The sequence below is a fragment of the Hyla sarda genome, chromosome 7, assembly GCF_029499605.1.
Source record: "Hyla sarda isolate aHylSar1 chromosome 7, aHylSar1.hap1, whole genome shotgun sequence".
NCBI lineage: Eukaryota > Metazoa > Chordata > Amphibia > Anura > Hylidae > Hyla > Hyla sarda.
This window is the reverse complement of record NC_079195.1, coordinates 166,271,631-166,297,916: the sequence shown is the minus strand read 5'-3', so window position 1 is coordinate 166,297,916 and position 26,286 is coordinate 166,271,631. Positions and strand designations below refer to the sequence as shown.

At 41.2% G+C, this 26,286-nt stretch overlaps 1 protein-coding gene across 1 annotated transcript in view; it reads left to right on the top strand.

Annotated features, from left to right (window-relative positions):
- The window catches only part of PAOX (polyamine oxidase), a 66,721-nt gene that overhangs the window by 17,526 nt on the left and 22,909 nt on the right, over nucleotides 1–26,286 (top strand). Inside the window, exons 3-6 of the mRNA XM_056531229.1 lie at nucleotides 12,964–13,157; nucleotides 13,932–14,187; nucleotides 21,412–21,524; nucleotides 24,720–24,877. Of these exons, the coding sequence (XP_056387204.1) occupies nucleotides 12,964–13,157; nucleotides 13,932–14,187; nucleotides 21,412–21,524; nucleotides 24,720–24,877 (721 nt within the window). The remainder of the gene's footprint in view (nucleotides 1–12,963; nucleotides 13,158–13,931; nucleotides 14,188–21,411; nucleotides 21,525–24,719; nucleotides 24,878–26,286) is intronic.

The window sequence follows — 26,286 nt, the reverse complement described above, 5'->3', positions numbered from 1 at the left end:
GTTCCTAAAATGGACAGAGGTGTCAGCAGAGAGCACTGTGGTCATGACATCAGAGGAAATGCATTGCTTTTTTTGATTTCTCTTTAGTATACAGCCCCTAAAAAGTACTGGAAGGATTAGGATTTTTTAATAGAAGTGATTTCCAAATCTGTTTAACTTTCTGGCACCAGTTGATTTAAAAAAAAAAGGTTTTCCACAGGAGTACCCCTTTAACAACATATTAATATGCATGACTGCGGTATGTTGGTGTTCTCACGTTTATTTTTATTTCCAGCACTTCCTATAAGGCTGGGTCATGCTACCACTCTGCCGATAATTTCTTTGGTTCCTATACACCCTGTTCCAAATTATTATGCAAATTATATTTTTCTCATTTACCTAAATAATTGATGTAAATAACAGTCAGCATAATCCTCATGTTATCAACTATTAAGAGTACAATTCAAATTTTATTGAACAAATCTCCTAATGATAACAGTATTTTTTTTTAAACATAAAAAACTTACGATGCACTGTTCCAAATTATTACGCACAGTAAGTGTGAAAACACTTTATAGGTTGTAAAGAACTGAAAATTGTCATTTGTTGTGTTTGTACCATATTTACTGAAATCAAAAGCTATTTCATTTTAACATAGGATCCCTTATTTGATAGCAGCTTTACAGCTTTACAAGCCGCAATTGAACTTGTGAATTTTTGAACAGTTTCTGCTTGAATCTGTTTGCTAGATGTCAGAATAAAAAATGATGAGGAAGAAATTATAAACGGGGATCAGGAAAAAGCAAATATATTAAACAAATTCTTCTCCACTGTATTCACCGAGGAAAATGAAATGCCAGGTGAAATACAGTGTGATAAGGTAAAATCCCCAGTACAGGTCACCTGTCTAACCCAGGAAGAAGTACAGTGCCGCCAACAAAAAATCAAAATAGACAAATCACCAGGTCCAGATGGCATTCACCCCCGTGTTCTAAAGGAATTAAGTAATGTAATAGACAGACCCCTATTTTTAATATTCAGGGACTCTATAGTAAAAAGGAATATTCCCCAGGACTGGCACATGGCAAATGTGGTGCCAATATTTAAAAAGGGGACAAAAGGTGATCCCAGGAATTATAGGCCTGTTAGTTTAACCTCCGTTGTATGTAAATTGTTTGAGGGTTTTCTAAGAGAAGCTATTTTGGAATATCTTGAAAAAAATAAATGTATGACTCCTTATCAGCATGGTTTTATGAGGGATCGGTCCTGTCAAACTAACCTGATCAGCTTTTATGAGGAGGTGAGCTCCAGACTGGACCAGGGGGAATCGCTGGATGTTGTATATCTGGATTTTTCCAAAGCATTTGATACGGTGCCACATAAAAGGTTGGTGCATAAAATGAGAAGGATTGGGCTGGGGGAGAATGTGTGCAAGTGGGTAAGTAAATGGCTCAGTGATAGGAAACAGAGGGTGGTTATTAATGGTACTTATTCTGATTGGGTGACTGTTACTAGTGAGGTACCACAGGGGTCAGTCTTGGGTCCTGTTCTATTTAATATACAGTGACCCCCCGACTTATGATGGCCCCGACATATGATCATTTCAACATATGATGGCCTCTCAGAGCCCATCGTATGTTGAAGGCAGCATCGACATATGATGCTGCTGTGTGTTGGGGCCATCGTACAAACAGCTATCTGACAGCGCTGACAACTTCAGCCACTGACAGATAGTTGTTTAATGTGCCCCGTGTGCCCCGTTCTGCCTCCTGTTACTCACATGCTGTCCTGCTAACTCACGCAGGCTTCCACTGTGAGCTCCGTGTAAGCCCCGCCCCCCCCAGTGCAGCCATAGCCAATAGCCTGCAGCATCTTGCTGCAAGCATCCAATGAGCTGCAGGCTGCCCTCCCCTTCCTTTCCTATAGAGCTGTAGTCGGCAGGATCGTAATGGAGGACATTCTGTCCCCCCTGAAGGTATTTAAAGAACTGTACAGTACTGTATGCGATGTCACACATCACATACAATACATATACACACTATACACCCCATACAACAATGTTTCCCTATAAGTGTGTTTCCAGCTGTTTCAAAACTATAACTCCCAGCATGCCCAGACAGTCAATGGCTGTACATGCATGCTGGGAGTTTTAGTTGTGCAACAGCTGGAGGCACCCTGGTTTGTTAAACACTCCCCATACACTCCACATACAATGGTCATCCCAGAACCAATTAGCAGTTTCCCATAGAGATATGTATTCAACATACAATGGTTCCGAGGCCCCAGAACCAATTACCATTTTTACATAGACATATGTACTCGACATATGATGGTTTCAACATATGATGGTTCTCCTGGAACCAATTAATATCATATGTTGAGGGACCACTGTATTCATTACTGACCTTGAGGAGGGGTTGAATAGTAAAGTAGCAATCTTTGCAGATGTTACTAAGCTCTGTAAAGCGGTAAACACTATAAAGGACAGTGCACTGTTACAAATGGATCTGGATAGGTTGGAGGTTTGGGCTGGGAAGTGGCAGATGAGGTTCAACACTGATAAATGTAAGGTTATGCATATGGGGAGGAAAAATCTGGGCTGGGATTATGTGTTAAATGGGAGAACACTTGGGACGACTGACGTGGAAAAGGACTTGGAAGTCTTGGTTGACAGTAAATTTAGCTGTAGTGACCAGTGTCGGGCAGCTGCGGCCAAGGCAAATAAAATCATTGGGTGCATCAATAGGACAAGGAAATAATTCTACCACTCTACAAATCACTAGTCAGACCACACATAGAATACTGTGTACAGTACTGGGCACCAGTGTACAAGTAAGATATAGTGGAGCTGGAGAGGGTTCAAAGATGGGCAACCAGGGTAATATGGGGAATGGAAGGACTACAGTACCCAGAAAGATTATCAGAATTAGGGTTATTTAGTTTAGAAAAAAGAAGGCTTAGGGGCGACCTAATAACTATGTATAAATATATCAGGGGACAGTACAGAGATTTCTCCCATGATCTATTTATACCCAGGACTGTATCTATAACAAGGGGACATCCTATACGTCTAGAGGAAAGAAGGTTTCTACACCAGCACAGACGGGGGTTCTTTACTTTAAGAGCAGTGAGACTGTGGAATTCTCTGCCTGAGGAGGTGGTCATGGTGAACTCTGTAAAAGAGTTCAAATGGGGTCTGGATGCATTTTTGGAGAATAATAACATCACCCGTTATGTATACTAGATTTATAGGGACAGAAGGTTGATCCGGGGGTTTATTCTGACTGCCATATTTGGAGTCATGAAGGAATTTTTACCTCTAGTATGAGGGTTTTTTGCCTTCCTCAAGATCAACTCAGTAGGGACACATTAGGCTTATAGGTTGAACTTGTGATTGACTGTGCTGTTATATACTGCTAAGTGTCGACTCAAGAATTATACACCAGACAGGATGTTGGTATAAACTCTCTCAGCATACTCGCAGCTGCCCCAAAGGAGTTCTGTTTTAATCCAGGAAATACATTTTGTTTTTACATTTGACAAGAGAGGAGGTTTAGTTTTGACGTCAAAATCCGCATGTTACATTTTGATTGGTCGTTTGATTATTGTATCCGTATATATTGGCATATCTAGTGTCCATTAATTTCTTGGCAGAAGTTCCTCTACAGGAAAATTCCAGAGTTCTGTCTGTCAGATATTTTGTCTTTCACTTCTTATCTCGGTCGTGCTGGCGTCATGGAAAGGCCTCCATCTTAGTCACAAGCAGATTGCAAGCTGGTTTAAGGGTTAAAGGGTAGGTAACAAATATATTTTTCCATTTCAGCAATGGCCTATAAGTATTAATATATTGATCAGTCATTAGAAACATAAGGGTCATCCCTATCACTACAAAGGTTCTCAATAGGATTGAGGTCAGGGGAGGATGGAGGCCACACCATGACTTTCTCTCCTTTTATCCCCATAGCAGTCATTGATGCAGAGGTATTCTTTCCTCAAATTATACCTTATCTTTATTCTGTAGGTCCATACGATTAAAATGATACCCTACTTATAAAGGTTTGATTTTGTCATAACTACATGCAGGAAAATGTATACGTTTAAAATTGTCCTTTTCTGACCCCTATAACTTTTTTATTTTTGCATGTACGGGGCGGTATGAGGGACAATTTTTTGTGCCGTGATCTGAAGTTTTTATCTGTACCATTTTTGTTTTGATCAGTCTTTTTTGATCATTATTTATTCATTTTTTTTATGGTATAAAAAGTGACCAAAAATACGCTATTGACCGTGTGGTTTAATTAACGATATATTATTATAGTTTGGACATTTCCGCACTCGGCGATACCACATATGTTTATATTTATTTTTATTTACAGGTTTTTTTATATGGGAAAAGGGGGGTGATTCAAACATTTATTAGGGAAGGGGTTAAATCATCTTTATTCACTTTTTTTTCACTTTTTTTTGCAATGTTATAGCCCCCTATAACATACAGTACATCGATTCAATATGCAAGTAGAAAAAAAGTAGATTGCACTCACCCAATTGTGAAGCTAAAACGTCCTCTTTATTAGAACATCATTAAAGTACAGTGACCCCTCGACCTACGATGGCCCCGACATACGATAATTTCAACATGCGATGGCCTCTCAGAGGCCATCGCATGTTGAAGGCAGCATCAACATACAATGCTTTTTTATGTCGGGGCCATCGCATAAACGGCTGTCCGGCAGCGCTGACTGCTTCAGCTGCCGCTGGATAGCCGTTTACGGTGCCCCGTGAGCTCCGGTGATGTCTCTTACCTGTCCGCGGGGCTCCAGCGCGTCCTCTTCGGGATCCCCTGCATCGTCGGCGCTCTTCATCGACGTCATCACGTCGCTGCGCACGCCGACCCGTCATCCAATAGGAGCGGTGTGCATAGTGGCGTCCGTAGCGACATGATGGCGGCGACGGAGCGCGCGGATGACGGGGAAGCAGAGGCCTTACTGGAGCATCGGGGACGCAGCGACAGCAAAGGATGGCGACATCCAGGGCAACGGTGACGAGCGGTGACGGTCCGGAGCGGCAGGGACAGGTGAGTACAACTTCCTCTAACAGTGGTCTTCAACCTGCGGACCACCAGATGTTGCAAAACTACAACACCCAGCATGCCCGGACAGCCAACGGCTGTCCGGGCATACTCGGTGTTGTAGTTTTGCAACATCTGGAGGTCCGTAGGTTGTAGACCACTGTCCTATACTTTACATTGCACGGATCCCTCAACATGCGATGGTTTCAACAAACGATGGTCCGTTTGGAACGGATTACCATTGTATGTTGAGGGACCACTGTATATCCATTCATAACCTCTGCGCTGTTCCACTCTCCACGCTGTGTCCTTAACCCCGGACATCCCAGTTTTGATGCCTGCCCTGCCTTTCTCAGTCATAGTACATTGATTCAATACACTGATCACTGCCATTGCAATGCAATGTTAGGGATCAGTGTTATCGGTGGTTGATTGCTCAAGCCTGGATTTCAGGCTTGGAGCAATCAATCGGCGATCGGACACACAGGAGGCACCATCCTGTTGCGTTCTAGCTGATTGGCACATCTCCCGACAATGTCCCAATTGCGATGGTCCCGATCAGCCCGACTGAGCTGCCGGGAAGCTTTTACTTTCACTTTAGACACGGCGATCAACTTTGATTGCCACATCTAAAGAGTTCATGCCGGACATCAGCCCGATCGGTGATGTCCGCTTTAGCCGTGGGTCCCGGTTGCTTATAGCAACTGGGACCCACCGGGTATGAAGCGCGCTCACCTGCTGAGCGCGCGTCATACCACGGGAGCCGCTTATGGACATTTATAAACATCCATATGCAGCAAGGGGTTAATAATGTGAAACACCCACCTTAAGTAGTTTTTCCTTAAATTGGGCTCACCTGGCAATCTAATTATCACTGGTGTCCGAGATTGTTTTCAGTGATCAAAAGAGCCCGGAGACACAATGCCATCCATGAGTTAAACTTAAAAACTAAATATTTAATCTTTGTGACACTTTTGCATAATAATTTGGAACAGGGTGTAATGTTTCATTCATGGGCTGAAGTCTATCACTTTCTGTACCTTTTATCAATGTCACAGGAGGATTTGTAGGTTCCTCTGTGATTGACTGTGCTGTAATACACTTAGTGTGTGGCCATTTCCTCTGTGATTGACTGTGCTGCAATACACTCACTAAGCCTGAGTGTGCGGCCATTTCCTCTGCCTTTCATGTATGGAGCATCATGTTTGTTACCTACATGCACGGCTAGATTAACCTTTTTCCTGCCAAGGACATATCTCATACTCCCTGACTTGGAGGGACTTAAAGTGCATTTGTCACCAGTTTTGTGGTAGTAAAACTAATGACAGCCCTATGTAGCGGCAGGCAAGGTTAGTGCATACATACCTGTGTTAAACACCATTTTAATTTCCCAGCCACAGCTGATGAACAGTCTAAGAGGCAGGCTCTTTCCCCGAGCTCTCTGTAATGGGACTGTCCCAGCTTGTAAAGTGCATGACCAAGAAAACACCATTTAAATGTCCAAGTCGCAGCTGCTGAACAGTCTGAGAGGCAGGCTCTTTCCCCATGCTCTCTATAATGGGAGCATCACCTTCCCGGCCTCTTACCAATGATTAACAGCTTTAGCCTCCAGTCAGGAAACCACTATAGCAGATACATACCACACAGGTATGTATGCACTAACCTTCCCTGTGGATAATTAGGGCTGCCTACAGTTTAATACCAAAAAAACTGGTGACATATGCCCTTTAACTAAAGATCTTTCTATGACTGTGTAACAACCAGAGACTCTTTGCCGCAGAGTCAATGAAGTCAATAGGCGCAGAATTTTCCAAGCCATCATTGTATGGTTTTTGGCATGGAAATCTGTAGGTTTTTACTCCAAAAACCAAGCAAATTATACCCTTATACAACTTGAAATACAGGGGGTTGATTTAAAAGTTGCAAATTAGTGCAGCTTTCAATTCATTCCCTGTAAAGGAGGAGGGGGGTTAGCGGTGGATGTGCTGTGAGCATGCAGAGACAGAAGGAGGTGTTATACACAGTCCTCTCTGTGTTCCCCTCCTTTATCCACCTCCTTAAAGGGGTACTCTATCCAAAGGATAGGGGATAAGATGTGTGATGGGACCCCCCACAATCTCCAGGTAGACACCCGGCATTCTGAACATTATATTCAGAACGCTGGATTCGGGAGACCGTGGTCGTGAATTCACGCCATGTCCCCTTATGGTGTCATGCCACCCCCCTCCTTTTAGGTCCATGGGAGAAGGGCGTGAAGGCTCAATGAAGAGGAAGTATCTGTAGAGTTTGTGAAGTTGTGTATCTAGAAATCGTTGTTCTAGGTCAGCCATAAATAGATGGGTATCTATATAGTTCTGCTTCCTTGCGGATGGTTTAAAGCTGGAAATATGCCCCAAGGTCCTTTTCAGATCACTCTCTTATGATTATGACACTGCAGAAAGATGAGCAAAGGCCTGGCTCTTCTTACTTCATTCAACCCTGGTTATCTTTAAAGGGTGATCTGTCAGAGGTCGAGCAAGAGTTCTGGCAAATAAATCAAGGTTCGGTAGCTATCGGAATAGTTTGGGATGCCTTAAAGTCATTCCTTCGTGGGCTCCTTTTTAAGGAAGTCTTTCTCCTTAAAAAAAATAAATAAAATAAAAAAAAAAGGGAGAATTTTTTGTTGGAACAAGTTTAAAACAGTATTAAGGAAGTCACTCAGAGTGCCTCACCACAGAATTTGACAAGACTAACTTCCCACCAAAAGAAATGAAATAATTTTTTTATTAGATAAGGCACAAAATCAAATTTTTTTTTCAAGGAAACAGGAGTTTTGCCGGAGGAGGGAAACCAACCGTTTGTTAGCAAATATGGTCAAGAAACAACACACTCATAGTAATATTAGAATCGTAAGAGGGGAGAGAGGCGGGATGTTAGATAAGGAAGAAGATATTCAAGATGCCTTTCTTTTTTTTATTGCAATCTTTACAGATCCGATAAGAGAGGAAATGACAAGGAGATGGAGGAGCTTTTTGACTCTTTTGAAGTTCCTAGGTTGAACCAGGATATGAAGCAGGGTTTAGAAGGGGCGATATCACTGAGATAGGGCAATTGTTAAAATCCTTTTCAGGCAACTCTTCCCCGGGCAGTTATGGGCTCCCTTTCGAGATATACAGGCGGTTGGGACATATTTTGCTTCCTATATTGACAGAGGTTTTGAATGAATTCTGTAGTGAGGGTGCCCTTCCACCTTCCATGAGAGAGTCAATCACAATTATCATTTAAAAAAAGAATAAAAACCCACTAGAGAGAGAATCTTACCCGCCCATCTCTCTCTTAAATACGGACGTAAAGTTATTCTCGAAGGCTGTAGCTATTCACCTCAAGCCCTGCATGAGGGAAATTATTCATCCGGATCAATGTTGATCTGTTTTTGAGAATATCCATAAAACCTTTGTAGCAATTCTGTTTGGAGGGGGGCAGCTAAGGCGTTCGACAGAGTGCAGAGGGGATTCCTATGGTACTCAATAAATTTGGATTGGGTCCAGTTTTCATACGGATAATTCAGACCCTCTATGCCGAGCCCAAAGCAAGAGTGGGAACCAATGGTGCCTTGACTCTTGATTTCTTTTCTCTATCTCTGGGAACTCGTCAGGTTTGCCCTCTATCACTTATTTAATTTTCATTGTTTATTAAACCTCTGGCAATATATATAAGAAATTGCCCAATTAGAGAAGTTTGTCCTAGGGGGTGTCTACTAACATACTTCTATACGCAGATGATATACTAGTCTTCCTAAATCATTCTAAAGAAGAGTTAGTTAAAATTAGCCTCGGGTTAAAAAAAGCAGTGCCATATCTGGTTTAGAAATTAATTGGACCAAATCTTGTCGCCTTGTCCCCTCTGAGCAAAACTCCCCACCTTAATATGTGCGCACTGCGTATTCTTGAGAAAGAGGAGCATCTTGACTAGCTGAGAATTAAAATCTCATCACAAATCAAGGATTATATAAATTTAAATCTGGCCCCTGCAATTAGGGGTATAGAGAAACGCATATAATTTGGTTAAGTCTCCCACTATCCATGACGGAGCGTATGGCCCTTTAGTAAGATGATAATACTTCCTATTTTGTTATATTTTTTAACTGCAGCCGCCACTCACATTCCAGATAAATGGTTTAAAAAGATTGACAGGATCCTCAATATATTACTGTAATTTGGGGAAGAAAAGGTGTTAGGAAAAAATTTGCCTCTTTAACTCTTCTGAAAAAAGATTGAGGTCTTTCAATCCCTAATTTTAGGAATTACTATTTGTCATCCCAAATGTGGTATATTTTTGGATTAGGTGATAGGAACTTAAACAAGAGTGTAAACTGCTTCTTTGGTAATAACTCTATAAATCTTGTTGAAATTAGCTTGGCAAAAAATCAAAATGAAATTATCACAAAGGGGCAATATACCACTCACGCCTATTTGGAAAAATACCAATTTGGAAGAATTTTCAAAAATGGAGGATGCTGCTTGGTGAAAAAGAAGATAAATGAGCAGTAGAACTTAGGAACTGAGGTAGCGCTGGATCCTGGTCCAAGATGAAGTAACTTGTGGCATAAGCCAGTATATATTGTAAACTATTAATTAGAGCGCATACCAACACGTTCCTGGCCCAGATCGGGTCCTTCTTCAGGATTAAAGTGCATATAAAATCAAGAGGAATCACATCGCTATATATCCATACAGACACAGGCTTCGAACAGGTTACACAACGTTAGAAAGGTTACGTCAATCTAGGTATTCACAAGCAGCCATACGGGCTGAGATGAAATAAGTATAAATGCAGGAATGGCTAAAAGCTAGACAGAAATGACCAAACATATGAATTATTAGCAGTGGATTATTAAAAAATATATACAATACCCGTATATATAAAATTAGTTAATTTCTTCTTATTAACATAGGTGGTATAGTGAGAGTTAGCGCAGCTCCACGAGAAGATGAGGAAACTGCGCTAGCTAAGATTGCCATCTGGTATGCAGGGCGATATGCATGGCAGTCTTGTAGTGCAAAGGGGGCGGAGTCAGCATGTTGTATTATACTGGAATGCCGGAGTAATGGGCATAGGAAGACAGCGCTATGTGAGTCCGGGCCGGGGCTGTGATAAGACAGGGCCTGCATCAGATAATTAGTAAGTGATGCCGGAGCAATATGAGTGGCCGGCACGGTGCTCCTAAGGGGCGGGACAGAACCTGTATCAGGTAGGTGGTAGATTATGCTGGAGCGATATGGGCAGCCGGAGCTGTGTTCAAAAGGGGGCGGGGTTAGAGACTACTTCAGAGCTGAAGCTGTCAGTCTATGTGGTTGTGATTCTATACTGAAAGAGTGGCAAATGCATAATCTGCCTAAAATTGGGGACAGAGTCAGAGAGCGTTCACAATCAGATGCAGGCCCTGTCTTATCAAAGCCCCGGCCCGGAATCACAGAGCGCCCTATGCCCACCACTCCGGCATCGAGTATAACACAACATGCTGACTCCTCCCCCTTTGCACTACACGACTGCCGTGCATATCACCCTGCATACTGGATGGCAATCTGAGCTAGCGCAGTTTCCTTATCTTCTCGTGGTGCTGCGCTAACTCTCACTATACCACCTATGTTAATCATAAGAAATTAACTAATTTTATATACACGGGTATTTATGTATTTTTTTAATAATCCACTGCTAATGATTCATATAAGTTTGGTCATTTTTATCTTACTTTTAGCCTTTCCTGCACTTATACTTATTTCATCTCAGCCCGTATGGCTGTTTGTGAATACCCAGATTGGCGTAACCTTTCTAACGCTGTGTAACCTGCTTGAAGCCTGTGGTTGTATAGATATAAAGCGATGTGATTCCTCTTGATTTTATATGCACTTTTATCCTGAAGAAGAGCCCGATCCGGGCCAGAAATGCATTGGTATGTGCTCTAATAAATAGTTTACAATATATACTGGTTTATGCTGCAAGTTACTTCATCTTGGACCAGGATCCAGCACTACCTCAGTTCCTATTTTCTATTGTTCATTTATCTACCTAACTGGAGCAGTTGCCTCTGGGATTGGGAGGAACTTAGCTGCAGAACCTGAATCATATACTTTTTACATGCTTACAGACCCTTTGGTGGGGGGTAGGAATTTAATTGTATAGGATTTCATACTGTGTAAATGTGTAAAGAAAGGGGCTCTCTCCTTTTTGTATTTTGTCTTATTGTAATGTGGATAAATGTATAATAAAAAAGAAAAAAAAAAACATGTCGGGGCTGCACACGTGCTACACTGAACGGACCAGCATGTGTCTACCCTTTGCCGACAGGTGCAGGTAACCCGCTGAACCCCGTTCGTGATAGGAATTGGGGATTGCAATTATTTCCCATGAACGAGGACTTTCTTATGCTGTGTGCGGTGAAAGGCAGGGAAATGTCTCTAGGCATTCTAGGTATGATGGGGGAAGAGGCAGGAAGAGGACATGCAGCTTGCATTATGGGCAGCTTACATGCAGATAAATTTATAGGGCAGCGTTGTACAGAGCTGTAACATTACAGGAGAAAGAGAAAAATCAGAAAAAGGTACATAGGGAGCATGGATGTTTTTTATATTTTCATTTAGGTACTAGAAAACCTCTTAAACTACATTGTTGGATTTAGGGGTTTGCCCACAAACCTAAAAGATGGCTTCCCATTCATCTCCAGTCTGTCAACTGCTGATGGTTGAGAAGCAGAAAAGTGGTGAAACGTCTGGCTTTTATGTAATTTGCATAACTATAATTAACATGTATGGAAGCTGGATAATGCTTGTAAGGATTTTTTGTAAGGTTTGTGAGCAAACACTTTTAAAGAGAACCACTGGCCTCTCATGTGTACCCCTTAAAAAATAGTCTGCAACATATGTTCTGCAGCACAGCTCTGTGATGTGCTGTGCTGCTATTTTTACTAGAAGTATGTGACTTATAAGCCAACTGGGTGTTACCAGTTAGGGTTTGTCCCAACACTGCCTGATACTATCCAGGCAAAGCGGACAGTGCAAGGCCAAGTTGGGAGTAGAAAAAGCCATTTGGACTCTCAAAGGTTCCAATCACAATCTCATAAGCCAATAGATATTGTTAATACCACTACTCACTTGTGACTAGTATAACAGTATTTATCGTAAAAAGTTAAACATACAGCGCGTTTTGGCCCCTTACAATATGGACCTTCCTCAGGGATGAGAAATCGTTACAACATAAGCAACCTATATAGCCATATTTTGCTCATGACCCAGGAAGTTGTTTTAGAATTTGGCTGTATAAGTTGGAACTATTAGTTATGCCTGAAGAAGGGCCATGCTGGAAGGACCGAAATGCTTTGTATGTTTAACTTTTCACAATAAATACGATTATACAAATCACTGGTGTTATTTACTATATCTACTGTCTTATGTGGCAGTGATTGGAGTCCCTGGAACCTAAGAGCGCCCATGTGATTCCAGATCCCCTGCAATCTGGTCCTGATTGCTTTTCTGCTGCATTCTTCTGATTCCCTGTGAGGGGGCCACCAGATACCACTGGGAGGAGCAAATGTGGTTTATCTATTCATGCCTACAATAGAGTTGTGCCAATCCACATGCGCAACTTCAGGAAGTTGGTACACTCCTAGAAGCTCTACAATATTTCACCAGGGTGTGCCCCTCTTGTCTATTTAGGCATACATTTCTAGTGAGAATAACAGAGCAACAGCACAACACAGAGCTATAAGAATTATATAAGAGGTATTGCCCAAGAGTTATCTCTTGGGCAATACCTCTTGGAGAAAGCATTAACTAGCAAGACAGATTTGGCAAAAGAGACCACAGGTCCTCTTTAAGTTTTTCATTTAAATCCTCTCTCTATTTTTCTTCCTAAAGAGTATTTGTTTGTCTCCTTTTTAGAGGTTTTGAAAGCCTGGTGAACCGCATTAAGGCACCACTTCCAGATGGCACTGTGTTATTAAACAAAGCAGTGAAGGGCATTCACTGGAATGGGTCTTTTCATGGTGACAACTCTCAAGTGTATCCTGTGAAGGTGCAGTGTGAAGATGGTGATAGCTTTGTGGCTGATCATGTCATTGTCACTGTTCCCCTAGGTAAATAAATACACATTATACTTTAACCTGCTATATTGGTATGGAAAGAGTTTGTTTGACTAAATAGTTCATATGTGAAAGTGGTGGGGGAACAAAATAAAAACTGACATACTGACCTGCTACAGGTGCCATCTCTGCTGCTCAGATGTTCAGTGGGGAAGGCATGATTGGAACTGAACCAGTGGGGGATTGTCGGTAGGCGACTGTATTTTCAATAATATATATATATATATATATATATATATATATATATATATATATATATATATATGAAATATTTACTCAGACAAAACAACATTTTTCGTAGAGTTTTAGAATCTGAACCCATATACATTCACTTGTTCCATGTGAAATCAACTGGTGCCAGAAAGTTATATAGATTTGTAAATAACTCATATTAAAAATCTTAATATTAAAAATCTTAAAAGCTGCTGTATACTCCACAGGAAGTTGAGTAGTTCTTTTCAGTCTGACCACAGTGCTCTCTGCTGACACCTCTGTCCATGTCAGGAACTGTCTGGAGCAGGAGAGGTTTGCTCTGGGGATTTGCTCTGCTCTGGACAGTTCCTGATATGGACAGAGGTATCAGCAGAGAGCAATGTGATCAGATAAAAAAAAACAACTCAACTTCCTCTGTATTATACAGCAGCTGATAAGTACAGGAAGGGTTAAGATTTTTTAATAGAAGTAATTAACAAATCTGTTTAACTTTCTGGAGCCAGTTGATAGGAAAAAAAAAGAGTACCCCTTTAAAATGTTTTCATTTGGTTTTAGGATTCCTAAAGAAACGATCTGTGGATTTCCTCATCCCTCCTCTTCCACCAAGCAAAATGCAGGCTATTAAGAATTTAGGATTTGGAACCAATAATAAAATTTTGGTTGAATTTGAAAAACCCTTTTGGGACCCAAACACTTCTCTAATCCAACCGGTGTGGGAAGGTGATTCTCCTCTTACTGAACCAAAGAAAGACCTGAAGAAGAACTGGATGAAAAAACTGTCTATATTTGTGGTCCTGGAACCACCTGCACAGTAAGTGAGAAACTTTAACCTGTTCGAGCATCAATTTACGCTCTTCATGCATTAACGCACAAGGGCAAAATTGTATGACCTGGAGCTTTAACCCCTTAACGACCACGGATGTAAATGTACGTCCTGGTTTGGCGGGACTTCCCGCACCAGGACGTACATTTACGTCCTGTGTATCACCGCGAGCATCGGAAGGGTGCTCGCGTCATACACGGCAGGTTCCGGCTGCTAGTTGCAGCCGGGGTCCCGCCCGTAATGGCCGACATCCGCGATCGCGTGGATGTCCGCCATTAACCCCTCCGATGCCGTGATCAATACAGATCACGGCATCTGCGGCACTTTGATTGGATGATCCGGCGATCCGATCGTCCAGCATGACAGCCGGAGGTCCCCTCACCTGGCTCCGGCCGTCTCCCGGGGTCTTCTGCTCTTGTCTGCGATCGAGCACACCAGAGCAGAAGATCACCGATAATACTGAGCAGTGCTGTGTCCTATGCATAGCCCTGCACAGTATTAGCAATCAAACAATTGCTATAGATAGTCCCCTATGGGGACATAAAAAGTGTAAAAAAAAAAAAGTTGAAAAAAAAAAAGTAAAAAAAAAAGTGAAAAATCCCCTCCCCCAATAAAAATGAAAATTGTCAGTTTTTCCCATTTTACCCCCAAAAAGCGTAATTTAAAAAAAAATAAACATATTTAGTATCGCCACGTGCGTAAATGTCTGAACTATCAAAATATACTGTTAATGATCCCGTACGGTGAATGGCGTAAACACAAAAAAATTTAAAAGTCCAAAAATGCAGTGTTTTTGGCACATTTTATTCAAATTTTTTTTTTTTTATTATCTAAAAGTTTTATATATGCAAATGTGGTATCTTAAAAAAGTACAGATGATGGCGCAAATAATGAGCCCTCATACCGCCCTATATACTGAAAAATGAAAAAGTTATAGGTGGTCAAAATAGGGCGATTTTAGATTACTGATTTTGTACAAAAAGTTTTAGATTTTTTTTAAGCGCTACAAAAATATAAAAGTATCTAGCTATGGGTATCATTTTAATCGTATTGACCCACAGAATAAAGAACACATGTCATTTTTACCGTAAAGTGTACAGTGTGAAAACACTTTTTTATTTTCTTTTTTGTCTTGTCCACAGTGCTCTCTGCTGACACCTCTGTCTGTGTCAGGAACTGTCCAGAGCAGCATAGGTTTGCTATGGGGATTTTCTCCTGCTCTGGACAGTTCCTGATAAGGACATTAAGTGTCAGCAGAGAGCACTGTGGACAAGACAAAAGGGAATTAAAAAATAACAGAATTTCCTCTGTAGCATACAGCTGCTTAAAAGTACAGGAAGGGTAACGATTTTTAAATAGAAGTAATTTACAAATCTGTTTAACTTTCTTGCACCAGTTCATTAAAAAAAAAAAAAGTTTTTCACCGGAGTACCCCTTTAATTAAGTGACTTGGAAACCAGCACAGGTTTGTCGGATTTTCCTGTCGCACACTTGCGCAGATGTGTCGCAGACACTATGCTCCAAAATAACCAGACAAAAACTAGTCGGTTTTAGCTTAGTAAATGAGGTCCAGTATTTGTGATCCTGAACGGCAAACATCGTAAATGTAAACAAAAACGCCAAATATGATGATTTTTGGTCTTATCATAGATCTGAAAAAATAATAAAATGCAATCAAAAAGTCCCATCAAAAAAGAAATGGTACAGATAAAAACTACAGATCATGGTGCAGAAAATTAGCCCTCATACAGCCCTGTGTATGCAAAAATAAAAAAAAAGTTATAGGGGTGAGAAAAGGAAAATTTTAGGCATACTGATATGGTAAAAAGCTAATATGTTATTTTTATCGTAAAGTGCACTGCATATAAATCAAATTCCCCAAAATTTGCATTATTGCAGTGCAAGTTTTCTTTTCAATTTTGTCCAGCATTAATAATTGTTTTTGTTTCGCTGTACATTTTATGGTAAAATGGAAGAGGTAAATAAAAAGTATAATTGATCATGCAAAAAAACAAGCCCTTATGGGTCTGTAGATGGAAAAATAGTTATGCTTCTTGAAAGGTTATGAGGAAAAAATCAAAGTGCAAAAATTAAAATTCAAGGCCAAAATGGGCTGTGTCCTTAAGGGGTTAAAAAGCTTGCCTAAAATAGTTTTGTCTTCTGCCATGTTTCTAAACTACATTAAGTACATAAAATGCTATTGTTACTGGTGCCTTTATTGCCAAGCTATCCAGTCTGTTCCAGTTCCTGGCAATACCATGTGATATCAAGGTAGACTCACTGGATCTTATAGTGTACATAGGAAGTCAGTTTCTGTATTAACCCCTTCAGAACCAAGCCCATTTTGGCCTTAAGGACCAGAGCGTTTTTTGCACATCTGACCACTGTCACTTTAAACATTAATAACTCTGGAATGCTTTTAGTTATCATTCTGATTCAGAGAAGTTTTTTCGTAACATATTCTACTTTAACATAGTGGTAAAATTTTATGGTAACTTGCATCCCCTCTTGGTGAAAAATCCGTAAATTTGATAAAAAATTTGAAAATTTTGCATTTTTCTAACTTTGAAGCTTTCTGCTTGTAAGGAAAATGTATGTTACGAATACATTTTTTTTGATTCACATATACAATATGTCTACTTTATGTTTGCATCATAAAATTTACAAGTTTTTACTTTTGGAAGACACCAGAGGGCTTCAAAGTTCAGCAGCAATTTTCCAATTTTTCACAAAATTTTCCAACTCAATATTTTTCAGGGACCAGTTCAGTTTTGAAGTGAATTTGAAGGGTCTTCATATTAGAAATACCCCATAAATGACCCCATTATAAAAACTACACCCCCCCAAAGTATTCAAAATGACATTCAGTAAGTGTTTTAACCCTTTAGGTGTTTTACAGGAATAGCAGCAAAGTGAAGGAGAAAATTCAAAATCTTTTAAAAATGTTTTACACTCACATGTTCTTGTAGACCCAATTTTTGAATTTTTGCAAGGTGTAAAAGGAGAAAATTTTTACTTGTATTTGTAGCCCAATTTCTCTCGAGTAAGCACATACCTCATATGTCTATGTAAAGGGTTCGGCGGGCGCAGTAGAGGGCTCAGAATTGAAGGAGCGACAAGGGGATTTTGGAGAGTACGTTTTTCTGAAATGGTTTTTGGGGGGCATGTTGCATTTAGGAAGCCCCTATGGTGCCAGGACAGCAAAAAAAAAAAAAAAACCCACATGGCATACCATTTTGGAAACTAGACCCCTCGGGGAACGTAACAAGGGGTTAAGTGAACCTTTATACCCCACAGGTGTTTCACGACTTTTGCATATGTAAAGAAAAAATTTTTTTTTTACCTAAAATACTTGTTTTCCCAAAAATTTTACATTTTTAAAAAGGGTAAAAGCAGAAAATAGCCCCCAAAATTTGTAACACAATTTCTCCCGAGTACGGTGATACCCCATATGTGACCCTAAACTGTTGCCTTGAAATACGACAGGGCTCCAAAGTGAGAGCGCCATGCGCATTTGAGGCCCAAATTAGGGACTTGCATAGGGGTGGACATAGGGGTATTCTATGCCAGTGATTCCCAAACAGGGTGCCTCCAGCTGTTGCAAAACTCCCAGCATGCCTGGACAGTCAACGGCTGTCCGACAATACTGTGAGTTGTTGTTTTGCAACAGCTGGAGGCTCCGTTTTGGAAACAGTGGCGTACCAGACGTTTGTCATTTTTATTGGGGAGGGGGGCTGTGTAGGGGTATGTGTATATGTAGTGTTTTTTACTTTTGATTTTATTTTGTGTTAGTGTAGTGTAGTGTTTTTAGGGTACAGTCACACGGGCGGGGGTTCACAGTAGTTTCTCGCTGGCAGTTTGAGCTGCAGCAGAAAATTTGCCGCAGCTCAAACTTGCAGCCGGATACTTACTGTAAGAATTCGGGTAGAAAAACAGACATGGTGCACATCTACAATCTTGTATAATGATCTGATTGCTTCTCAGCATAATATCAAAAACTAACAGGTTGTTAGTATACATTTTTGATCAAAAAGTACAAGCCCACTCGCCACGTCAAGGCCACCTATCCAGAGTGGGTCCCTAACGTCCCTAGCATAAAATGGCGCAGCACCGGGCGGCGACCACCACCGCCGCGACGCCAATGACCACAGGGGGGAACGACCCACTGGCAGAGCAGCCCCAATGCCACTCAAACCAGTCTATGGGCCGCACCCCCCCGCAGACACGGCGCCACGGCAGCAACGGACACCGCACAGCACCACACCAGTGTGAACAGGAATGTAATAGCTCACTTACCAAACTCTCCCAGTCAGACTGAGAGGCAGCTAGGAAAGAAATGGCCCATGTGCAGCTAACTACTGCTTATATAGGGTTGGGCTGAGGGGGTGGGGAAGAGTGCAGCACATGTTAAAACAAAGAAAAAGGAGGGGATAGAAATCACAGTGTGAATTCGGGTAGAAAAACAGACATGGTGCACATCTACAATCTTGTATGAATGATGGATACTTACTGTAAACCTCCGCCCATGTGAGTGTACCCTGTACGTTCACATTGGGGGGGGACATCCAGCTGTTGCAAAACTACAACTCCCAGCATGCGCTGACAGACTGTACATGCTGAGAGTTTTAGTTTTGCGACAGCTGTAGGCACACTGGTTATGTATCACTGAGTTTGTGACCTAACTCAGTGTTTCACAACCAGTGTGCCTCCAGCTGTTACAAAACTACAACTCCCAGCATGTACGGTGCATGGTGTACGGTGACTGCTGAGAGTTGTAGTTTGCAACAGCTGGAGGCACACCGGTCGTGAAACACTGAGTTAGGTAAAAAAAAACTCTCAGTTTCACAACCATTGTGCCTTCAGCTGTTGCAAAACTACAACTCTCAGCAGTCACCGACAGCCAACGGGCATGCTGGAAGTTGTAGTTATGCAACCAGCAGATGCACCACTACAACTCCCAGCATGCACTTTAGCTGTTTGTGCAAGCTGGGAGTTGTAGATATACAACAGCTGAAGGTAGACTTTTCCATAGAAAAAATGTGCCTCCAGCTGTTGCAAAACTATAAGTCCCAGCATGCCCATAAGGGAATGCTGGGAGTTGGGATTGTCTGCCTCCTGCTGTTGCATAACTACAGCTCCCAGCATGCCCTTTTTGCATGCTGGGAGCTGTTGCTAAGCAACAGCAGGAGGCTGTCACTCACCCAACTCCTGATCCACGCTGCAGGTCAGTCCCTCGCCGCCGCTGCTCCTGGGGCCCCGATCCCAACATTGACACCGGGGATCGGGGTCTCCAGCTCCCGGGGTCCACGCCCCGCACCCGCTCACATCCTCCGGAAGAGGGGCGGAGCGGGTTGCGGGAGTGACACCCGCAGCAGGTGCCCTGATTGGTCGTCCGGTAAACAGGCCAAGGAATCAGGGCGATCTTGAGGTGGCACCAGTGCCACCTCACCCCTGCTGGCTATGGCTGTTCGGGTCGTCAGAGACGGCCCCGATCAGCCAGTAATTCCGGGTCACTGGAGACCCGATTGACCCGGAATCCGCCGCAGATCGCTGGACTAAATTGTCCAGCGATCTGTGGCCATCGCCGACATGGGGGGTCATCATGACCCCCCTGGGCGATATGCCCCAATGCCTGCTGAACGGGCACTGCATCGGGCACCGGCTCCGCTCCAGATGGCTGCGGGGGGCCGGGAAAGCACATGACGTTCTCATACGTCATGTGTCCTTAAGGACTCGGAAATGGAGACGTATGAGAACGTCATGTGTCCTTAAGGGGTTAATTCTTATGAAATGCCTCAATAGAATGGGTTTTCAACTTTCTGATAAGGTTTCTAAAATGCCAACAAACTGACATTCATTGGTATGAAATGCTAGAACAGAGGTTCCCAAAGTTAATTAGTCTACTGCCCCTTTTTTTTTTATGAAAAAAAATTACTTAGTGCCATTGTGACAAAATGTATTGATTTGTGTATACCCAGACATACACAGCTCTGTAGTTAACATATTAAACACATACAGCACTGCTGCACATACGCACGCACACACACAGCTCTGCTGAACCTACCTTTATACACAACTTTGCTGCACATACACACGACTCTGTGCTTACATAGCCCTACTGCACACAGGATGACCAGGCACACAATCTATCCGCAACATTGTGGCGCTATTGGAGGTCACATGCGGGCAAAACCATATATTAAAGGGGTACTCCGCCCCTAGACATCTTATCCCCTATTCAAAGGATAGGGGATAAGATGTCAGATCGCCGGGGTCCCATTGCTGGGGACCCCGGGGATCTCCGCTGTGGCACCCCGCTATCATTACTGCACAGAGCACACTCGCTCTGTGCGTAATGACTGGCGATAAAGGGGCCGGAGCATCGTGATGTCATGGCACCGCCCCCTCGTGAGGTCACTGTCCGCCCCCTTAATGCAAGTCGGGGGCGTTATGGCCGCCACGCCCCTTCCCATAGACTTGTATTGAGGGGGCGGGCCGTGACATCATGAGGGGGCGGAGCTGTGACGTAACGATGCTCCGGCCCCTGTATTGCCTGTCATTATGCACAGAGCGAGTTTGCTCTGTGCAGTAATAATAGCGGGGTGCCGCAGCAGAGATCCCAGGGGTCCCCAGTAGCGGGACCCCGACAATCTGACATCTTATCCCCTATCCTTTGGATAGGGGATAAGATGCTAGGGGCGGAGTACCCCTTTAAGTAGGCTGTTCAGGGGTAAACAAATTTTTGATATACGCCTGAAGGAAGTGTAAAAATAATAAAGAATATATGCTTTCTGCATTGCAAGTGAGGGGGAGTGGCAACCCCACTTAGTCATGCATGCCTTCCTATCCACATGGAGGATTTTAAATTAAAAGTGGATCCTGCATACACCCAGTTAATGGCTTTATGCCCAGAAAAGAGTGCAAAAGATACAGCATTAATCATTACAGCAGAAACATAAGACTGACACGCGGGCATTATTACAGGCCAGCCAACTCCTTTAAACTCCTTGGTCCTGAGATGTAAATGTTTCCTGACATGAAACTACAAATCCATACTACCAAGAAGCATAAATGTATAATAAGAACATGTCCTAGCCACAAACAATTGTGCATAGATATGGAACAATTGAGGAGTAAAGGGAATTTAGCTTTTCTGTTTTTGGGAGTATATGGACAGAATTTATAACAGTCTGATATGATTGGTTTTGCCAGGATGGGACATGTTCTGTGCGGTTTCATTGCTGGAGAAGAGTCTGAATTTATGGAAACATTAACAGATGAGGAAATTTTCTCTTCAATGACTGATTACTTCAGGACATTCACAGGTAAATGTTAAAGGGGTATTCCAGGAAAAAACTTTTTTTTATATATCAACTGGCTCCAGAAAGTAAACAGATTTGTAAATTATTTCTATTAAAAAATCTTAATCCTTCCAATAATTATCAGCTGCTGAAGTTGACTTGTTCATTTCTGTCTGGCCATAGTGCTCTCTGCTGACATCTCTGCTTGTCTCGGGAACTGCACAGAGTAGAATAGGTTTCTTATGGGGATTTGCTTCTACTTTGGACAGTTCCCGAGACACGTGTCATCAGAGAGCACTAAGACAGAAAAGAACAACTTAACTTCAGCAGCTAAAAAGTACTGAAAGGATAAAACTTTTTTAATAGAAGTAATTTACAAGTCTGTTTAACTTTCTGGAGCCAGTTGATATATAAAAAAAAGTTTTTTCCTGGATAACACATTTAATTTATACCCTTCTGTGTAGTTTATTTTTATTGCCTTGAGGTTTTGTGTTTTATTTCTTCAGATTTTTATTAGGTTTTTATGAGCAAAAAGGTGTAGAACATCAATATATACATAACAATGATGTTCAGTGTAAGGTAAACCTTACCTGCACAATGTCATAGGAGGCAAAAAGTATAACTGCAAAAAAAAAAAAAAAAACACATTGTACTTTTAATGTGTTTTTCTATTTATTGTTACTTGGAAATCAAGAATGAAAAAAGTACTGTTAACAGATCTTTGGTGGTTCAGTGGGGTCCCATATGGATGAAATTCCTATGTAGAACATATAAAAAGAGGTAGTCCAGGGAGAGAAAACTCCTTTAACCCCTTTACGACATTTGAGTCACATGTACGTCATAATGTCAGGAAGGAAGTATTACATGAGCTCAGGAGCTGAGCATGCTCCATACACTATGGCTAGCGTCAGCTGTGCTGTACATCTGACACCTGTCATTAGTGCCCATTTAATTCCCCTAATGATGCAGTCAATTGCCCTTCTACTCTAGTCTTTTTTTGTTGATCCCCTCAACACGATTGCTTGGCGGTAAGTTGTTAAGATGGCAGCCCCCCTGCCTAGCGAAGGCCACTAGGCCTTTCATCACAGTACTAAGGGTCCGTTCACACTGAGGAAATTCATAAATGAATTTACTCTGGATCCGCGCTGTTTAAAATCAATCCTTATGTCTGTGGCAATTTGGTTTTTCAGGATCCTCTTAATAGATTGTGCAGAAGTTCTGCATGCAGTGATAAAATTCAGATCTCGTGCAATAGATCCTTTGTCACTAGTTTTTGGTAATAAACATTGTGACTAAGATTTTTGTTTTTTTGCAAATGCATTGTACAAGAGTTATTTTTTTTTCCAATATTCCCTCTTGTACTCAAAAATCATTAGACCAATTCTTTTGTATTAAGAATACGGCACATTTTCTAGCCACTTTTTGTAGTGCCCACTAGAATAATCTATATAACTATTTGTGTCAACACTTTAAAAAAAGGTGTAAGTAATACATTTACTTTTATTATGGGTAATTATAAGATCTAAAAATTCTATAGACTCCTGGCTAGTAATAATGTGAATTTGATTCCCCAATTTTTGTCACTTAGAGTGTCCAACAATATAGAGGATGACTATTCTGTTTGCTTCCATATAAAAAAACAAATCATCTATGTAAAATTGGATATTATTCGTAAGTGCACTATTACCCCAAATATACTGGACCTCAAAAGCCCCCATAAACAAATTGGCGTAAGCCAATGCCACTTTAGCCCCCATGGCCATCCCTTTTTTCTGATGGTACGTGGTTCCATGTTAAGTAAAAAAAAAAATTCTAAAATAAATATAGGCCCATTTAAGACAAAATGACACTGAAGATCAATTAATTTATTATCATCCATTGATAAGGATTCTGTCGCCTGTAAGCCTAAATGATGCTCAATATTGGTGTACATCACAAGGAGATATGATGAATCACAGGTAGACAGATGATTTGTGAGATCTGACGAATCAGGTAAAAAACTGATACTTCTGCAAATAAAGATCAATAAAGTGCGCAAGGTTGCTAGTGGCCAAATTCGTACATGCAATTATTGGTCTGCCAGGGGGGCCAGTGAGGGATTTATGAATTTGAGGCAGAAAATAAAAGATGTGTTTGTTATAATTATTAACAGTGAGAAATTGATTTTCTGATTCTTTTACGGATCTTGCAAAAGAGGTCACTTCTCTGGTAGTATTCAGTGTCAGAGAGAATGGGCCTCTTTATGATACTGATAATAATCCGATAATAATGACCAGTCCCCCTCCTTTATCTGCTGATCTAAAAACCAAGCCTTGATTCTTTTGAAGATTTTTCAATTCTAACTGTTCAGATTTCTTTAAATTGTTTTTTGGGGCGTTATTTGGTAAATTATTGAACTCCTGGAGTACTATTTCTTGGAAGGTGCTCATATATTGCCCTTGTGAATGTACTGAATAGAATGTAGACGGGGCACGAACAGATTGATGTTTGATATCATTGGGAAAGTGTTCTCTCAGCTCTCAGCTTGCGGAGCATTCTTTTTTTTCAAAAAAGAACAAAAACCTTTTTAAAGTGATTTTACGGGTAAAAAACCTTTTTAAAGGGATTTTCCAAGTCTAGAAAGAGTTGGAAGTGGTCCATTTTATAAGTAGGACAAAAAGAGAGTTCCTTTTTTTTTAGGAGGGAAATCTCAAAAGTTTTTATGACGAAAGATTGAAGATTTTTACTGTCTCTGTAAGATTCTCATTACATTGCTCTTTTAATTGAGTTTTCCTCTTTTTTACCACCTCTGCTTCCTCTAGTTCTTCTTTTTTTCTTTTTGGGGCTTTTTGGCTTTGGCCCAGAAAAATCTGTGCCATTGTTGGATTTTTCTGGAGGAAATACAGAAGCTAGACACATAAAATATGTTACTCACTAGGTCATGCAGATTCTTTACATATTTTTTTTTAAGCATTATTTTTTTTCTATGATATGACAGGTATGCTTAAAATGACAATGACATTTTAATGTTATGGCAGATCAGGGCATATGTTTGACAAAAGAAATAAATGTTATTGCAGAAGAAACAAATACACACTCATAGAAGATAAATATTCTGCCATGCAACCTTGAATCTGTGTAACAAATTTTTACTTTGTATAATAATTATTTTTCTTTGTATAGCACTGTGTCAAAACCACATAAGTAAAGTAAAAGATGATTGTTTCTAACGTAAAACAGGGAATCCTGAACTGCCTCCACCAATCAGCATTCTGCGTTCTCAATGGCATAGTCACCCATTCACTGGTGGATCCTACAGCTACGTAGCAGTAGGCAGCTCTGGTATTGATGTGGATAATCTAGCAGAGCCACTACCCACAGACAAAGAAGCTGTCAAGGTGAAGTATATATTTTTCCACTAGTGCTTTTTGTTCTATCTACATTATACTGCATGTATCTATCATGTAATCATTTCAATCCTTAATTGGTAAAAAAAACAAAACCTACAACAGAACACAGATTAATAAAACAGATATTTACAGCTGCACAAGTTTGCCAACGAAGCCAGGACTTCAGGCAACCTATTTAAAAAGTCACTCTGTTTGCAGCTTGGTGAATTGCTTTAACTTTCCCTGGCTTAGTCTATGTACAGTGATCCCTCAATTTACAATGGCCTCAACATACAATAGTTTCAACATACAATGGTCTTTTCTGGACCATCGTAACTTGAAACCAGACTCAACATACAATGCTACAGACAGTCCAGATCTGTGAAACCTTCAATAGCTGGAAGATCTGACCTATCAGAATGGTCAGTCACTGGTAAAACACCTGTATTACTGAAGTGTATGCACTGACTGGTGTCTGGTAGCGCCCCCTACAGTACAGGGAGGTATTACATGTTCTGTACTCTTTACCTGTACCAGGGTTACCTGCACCTTTGGACACCAGGTGAGGGCGACTCCATGTTACTTTTTTAGGACATTGCCTGTACTGTACAGGACCCCGAAGAAGCTCCTGTCCTCTACATAGACCAGTGTTTCCCAAGCAGGGTGCCCCCAGCTGTTGCCAAACTACAACTCCCAGCATGCCCGGACAGCCTTTGGCTGTCCGGGCATGCTGGGAGTTGTAGTTTGGCAACAGCTGGAGGCTCCCTGCTTGGGAAACACTGACATAGACAGTGATTACAGCTCCCAACAGATCTTTCTTACTCTTATATATGAAAGTACTTGCTTTATCTATATTAGTTATCTACTTATTTTTCTTTAATTCTCACTTTTTCCTATTTTTGGATTACATTTTGCAACTTTAGAACCAATTACCAGGTTTCCATAGAGTTCTGGTCTCAACATACAATGGTTTCAACATACAATGGTCGTCCTGGAACCAATTAATATTGTAACTTGAGGGACCACTGTATTTTATTTCTAGCATTTGTCTCCTCACATGAACTTTGTTCCTGACTACATACATACAATTTACTAAAACAGGTTGTCAGCCTGTTTGTTGAACATAACTTTGGTGCATGCCAGAAAACATCATTTTGTTGCACAGCATGTGGTAAGTTTGGCCATTATAATTTTCTGTAGTTGGCACAGGCAGTTTTTAAGTGTAGTTGGAGGTGGTGTGGGTTTGCAATGTTTAGAGGCCAGTTTCATTAGCAAAATGCAACTTTTTGAAAAGTCGCACATAGTAAATACATTACTACTGCAAAAATGTAAGCAAACACACCCGTATAGTCAACAGCTTTAAAAGTCTTCTATAATATAAGTCGTACACTTTTAACGCAAAATTTTTTTGCGCCAAA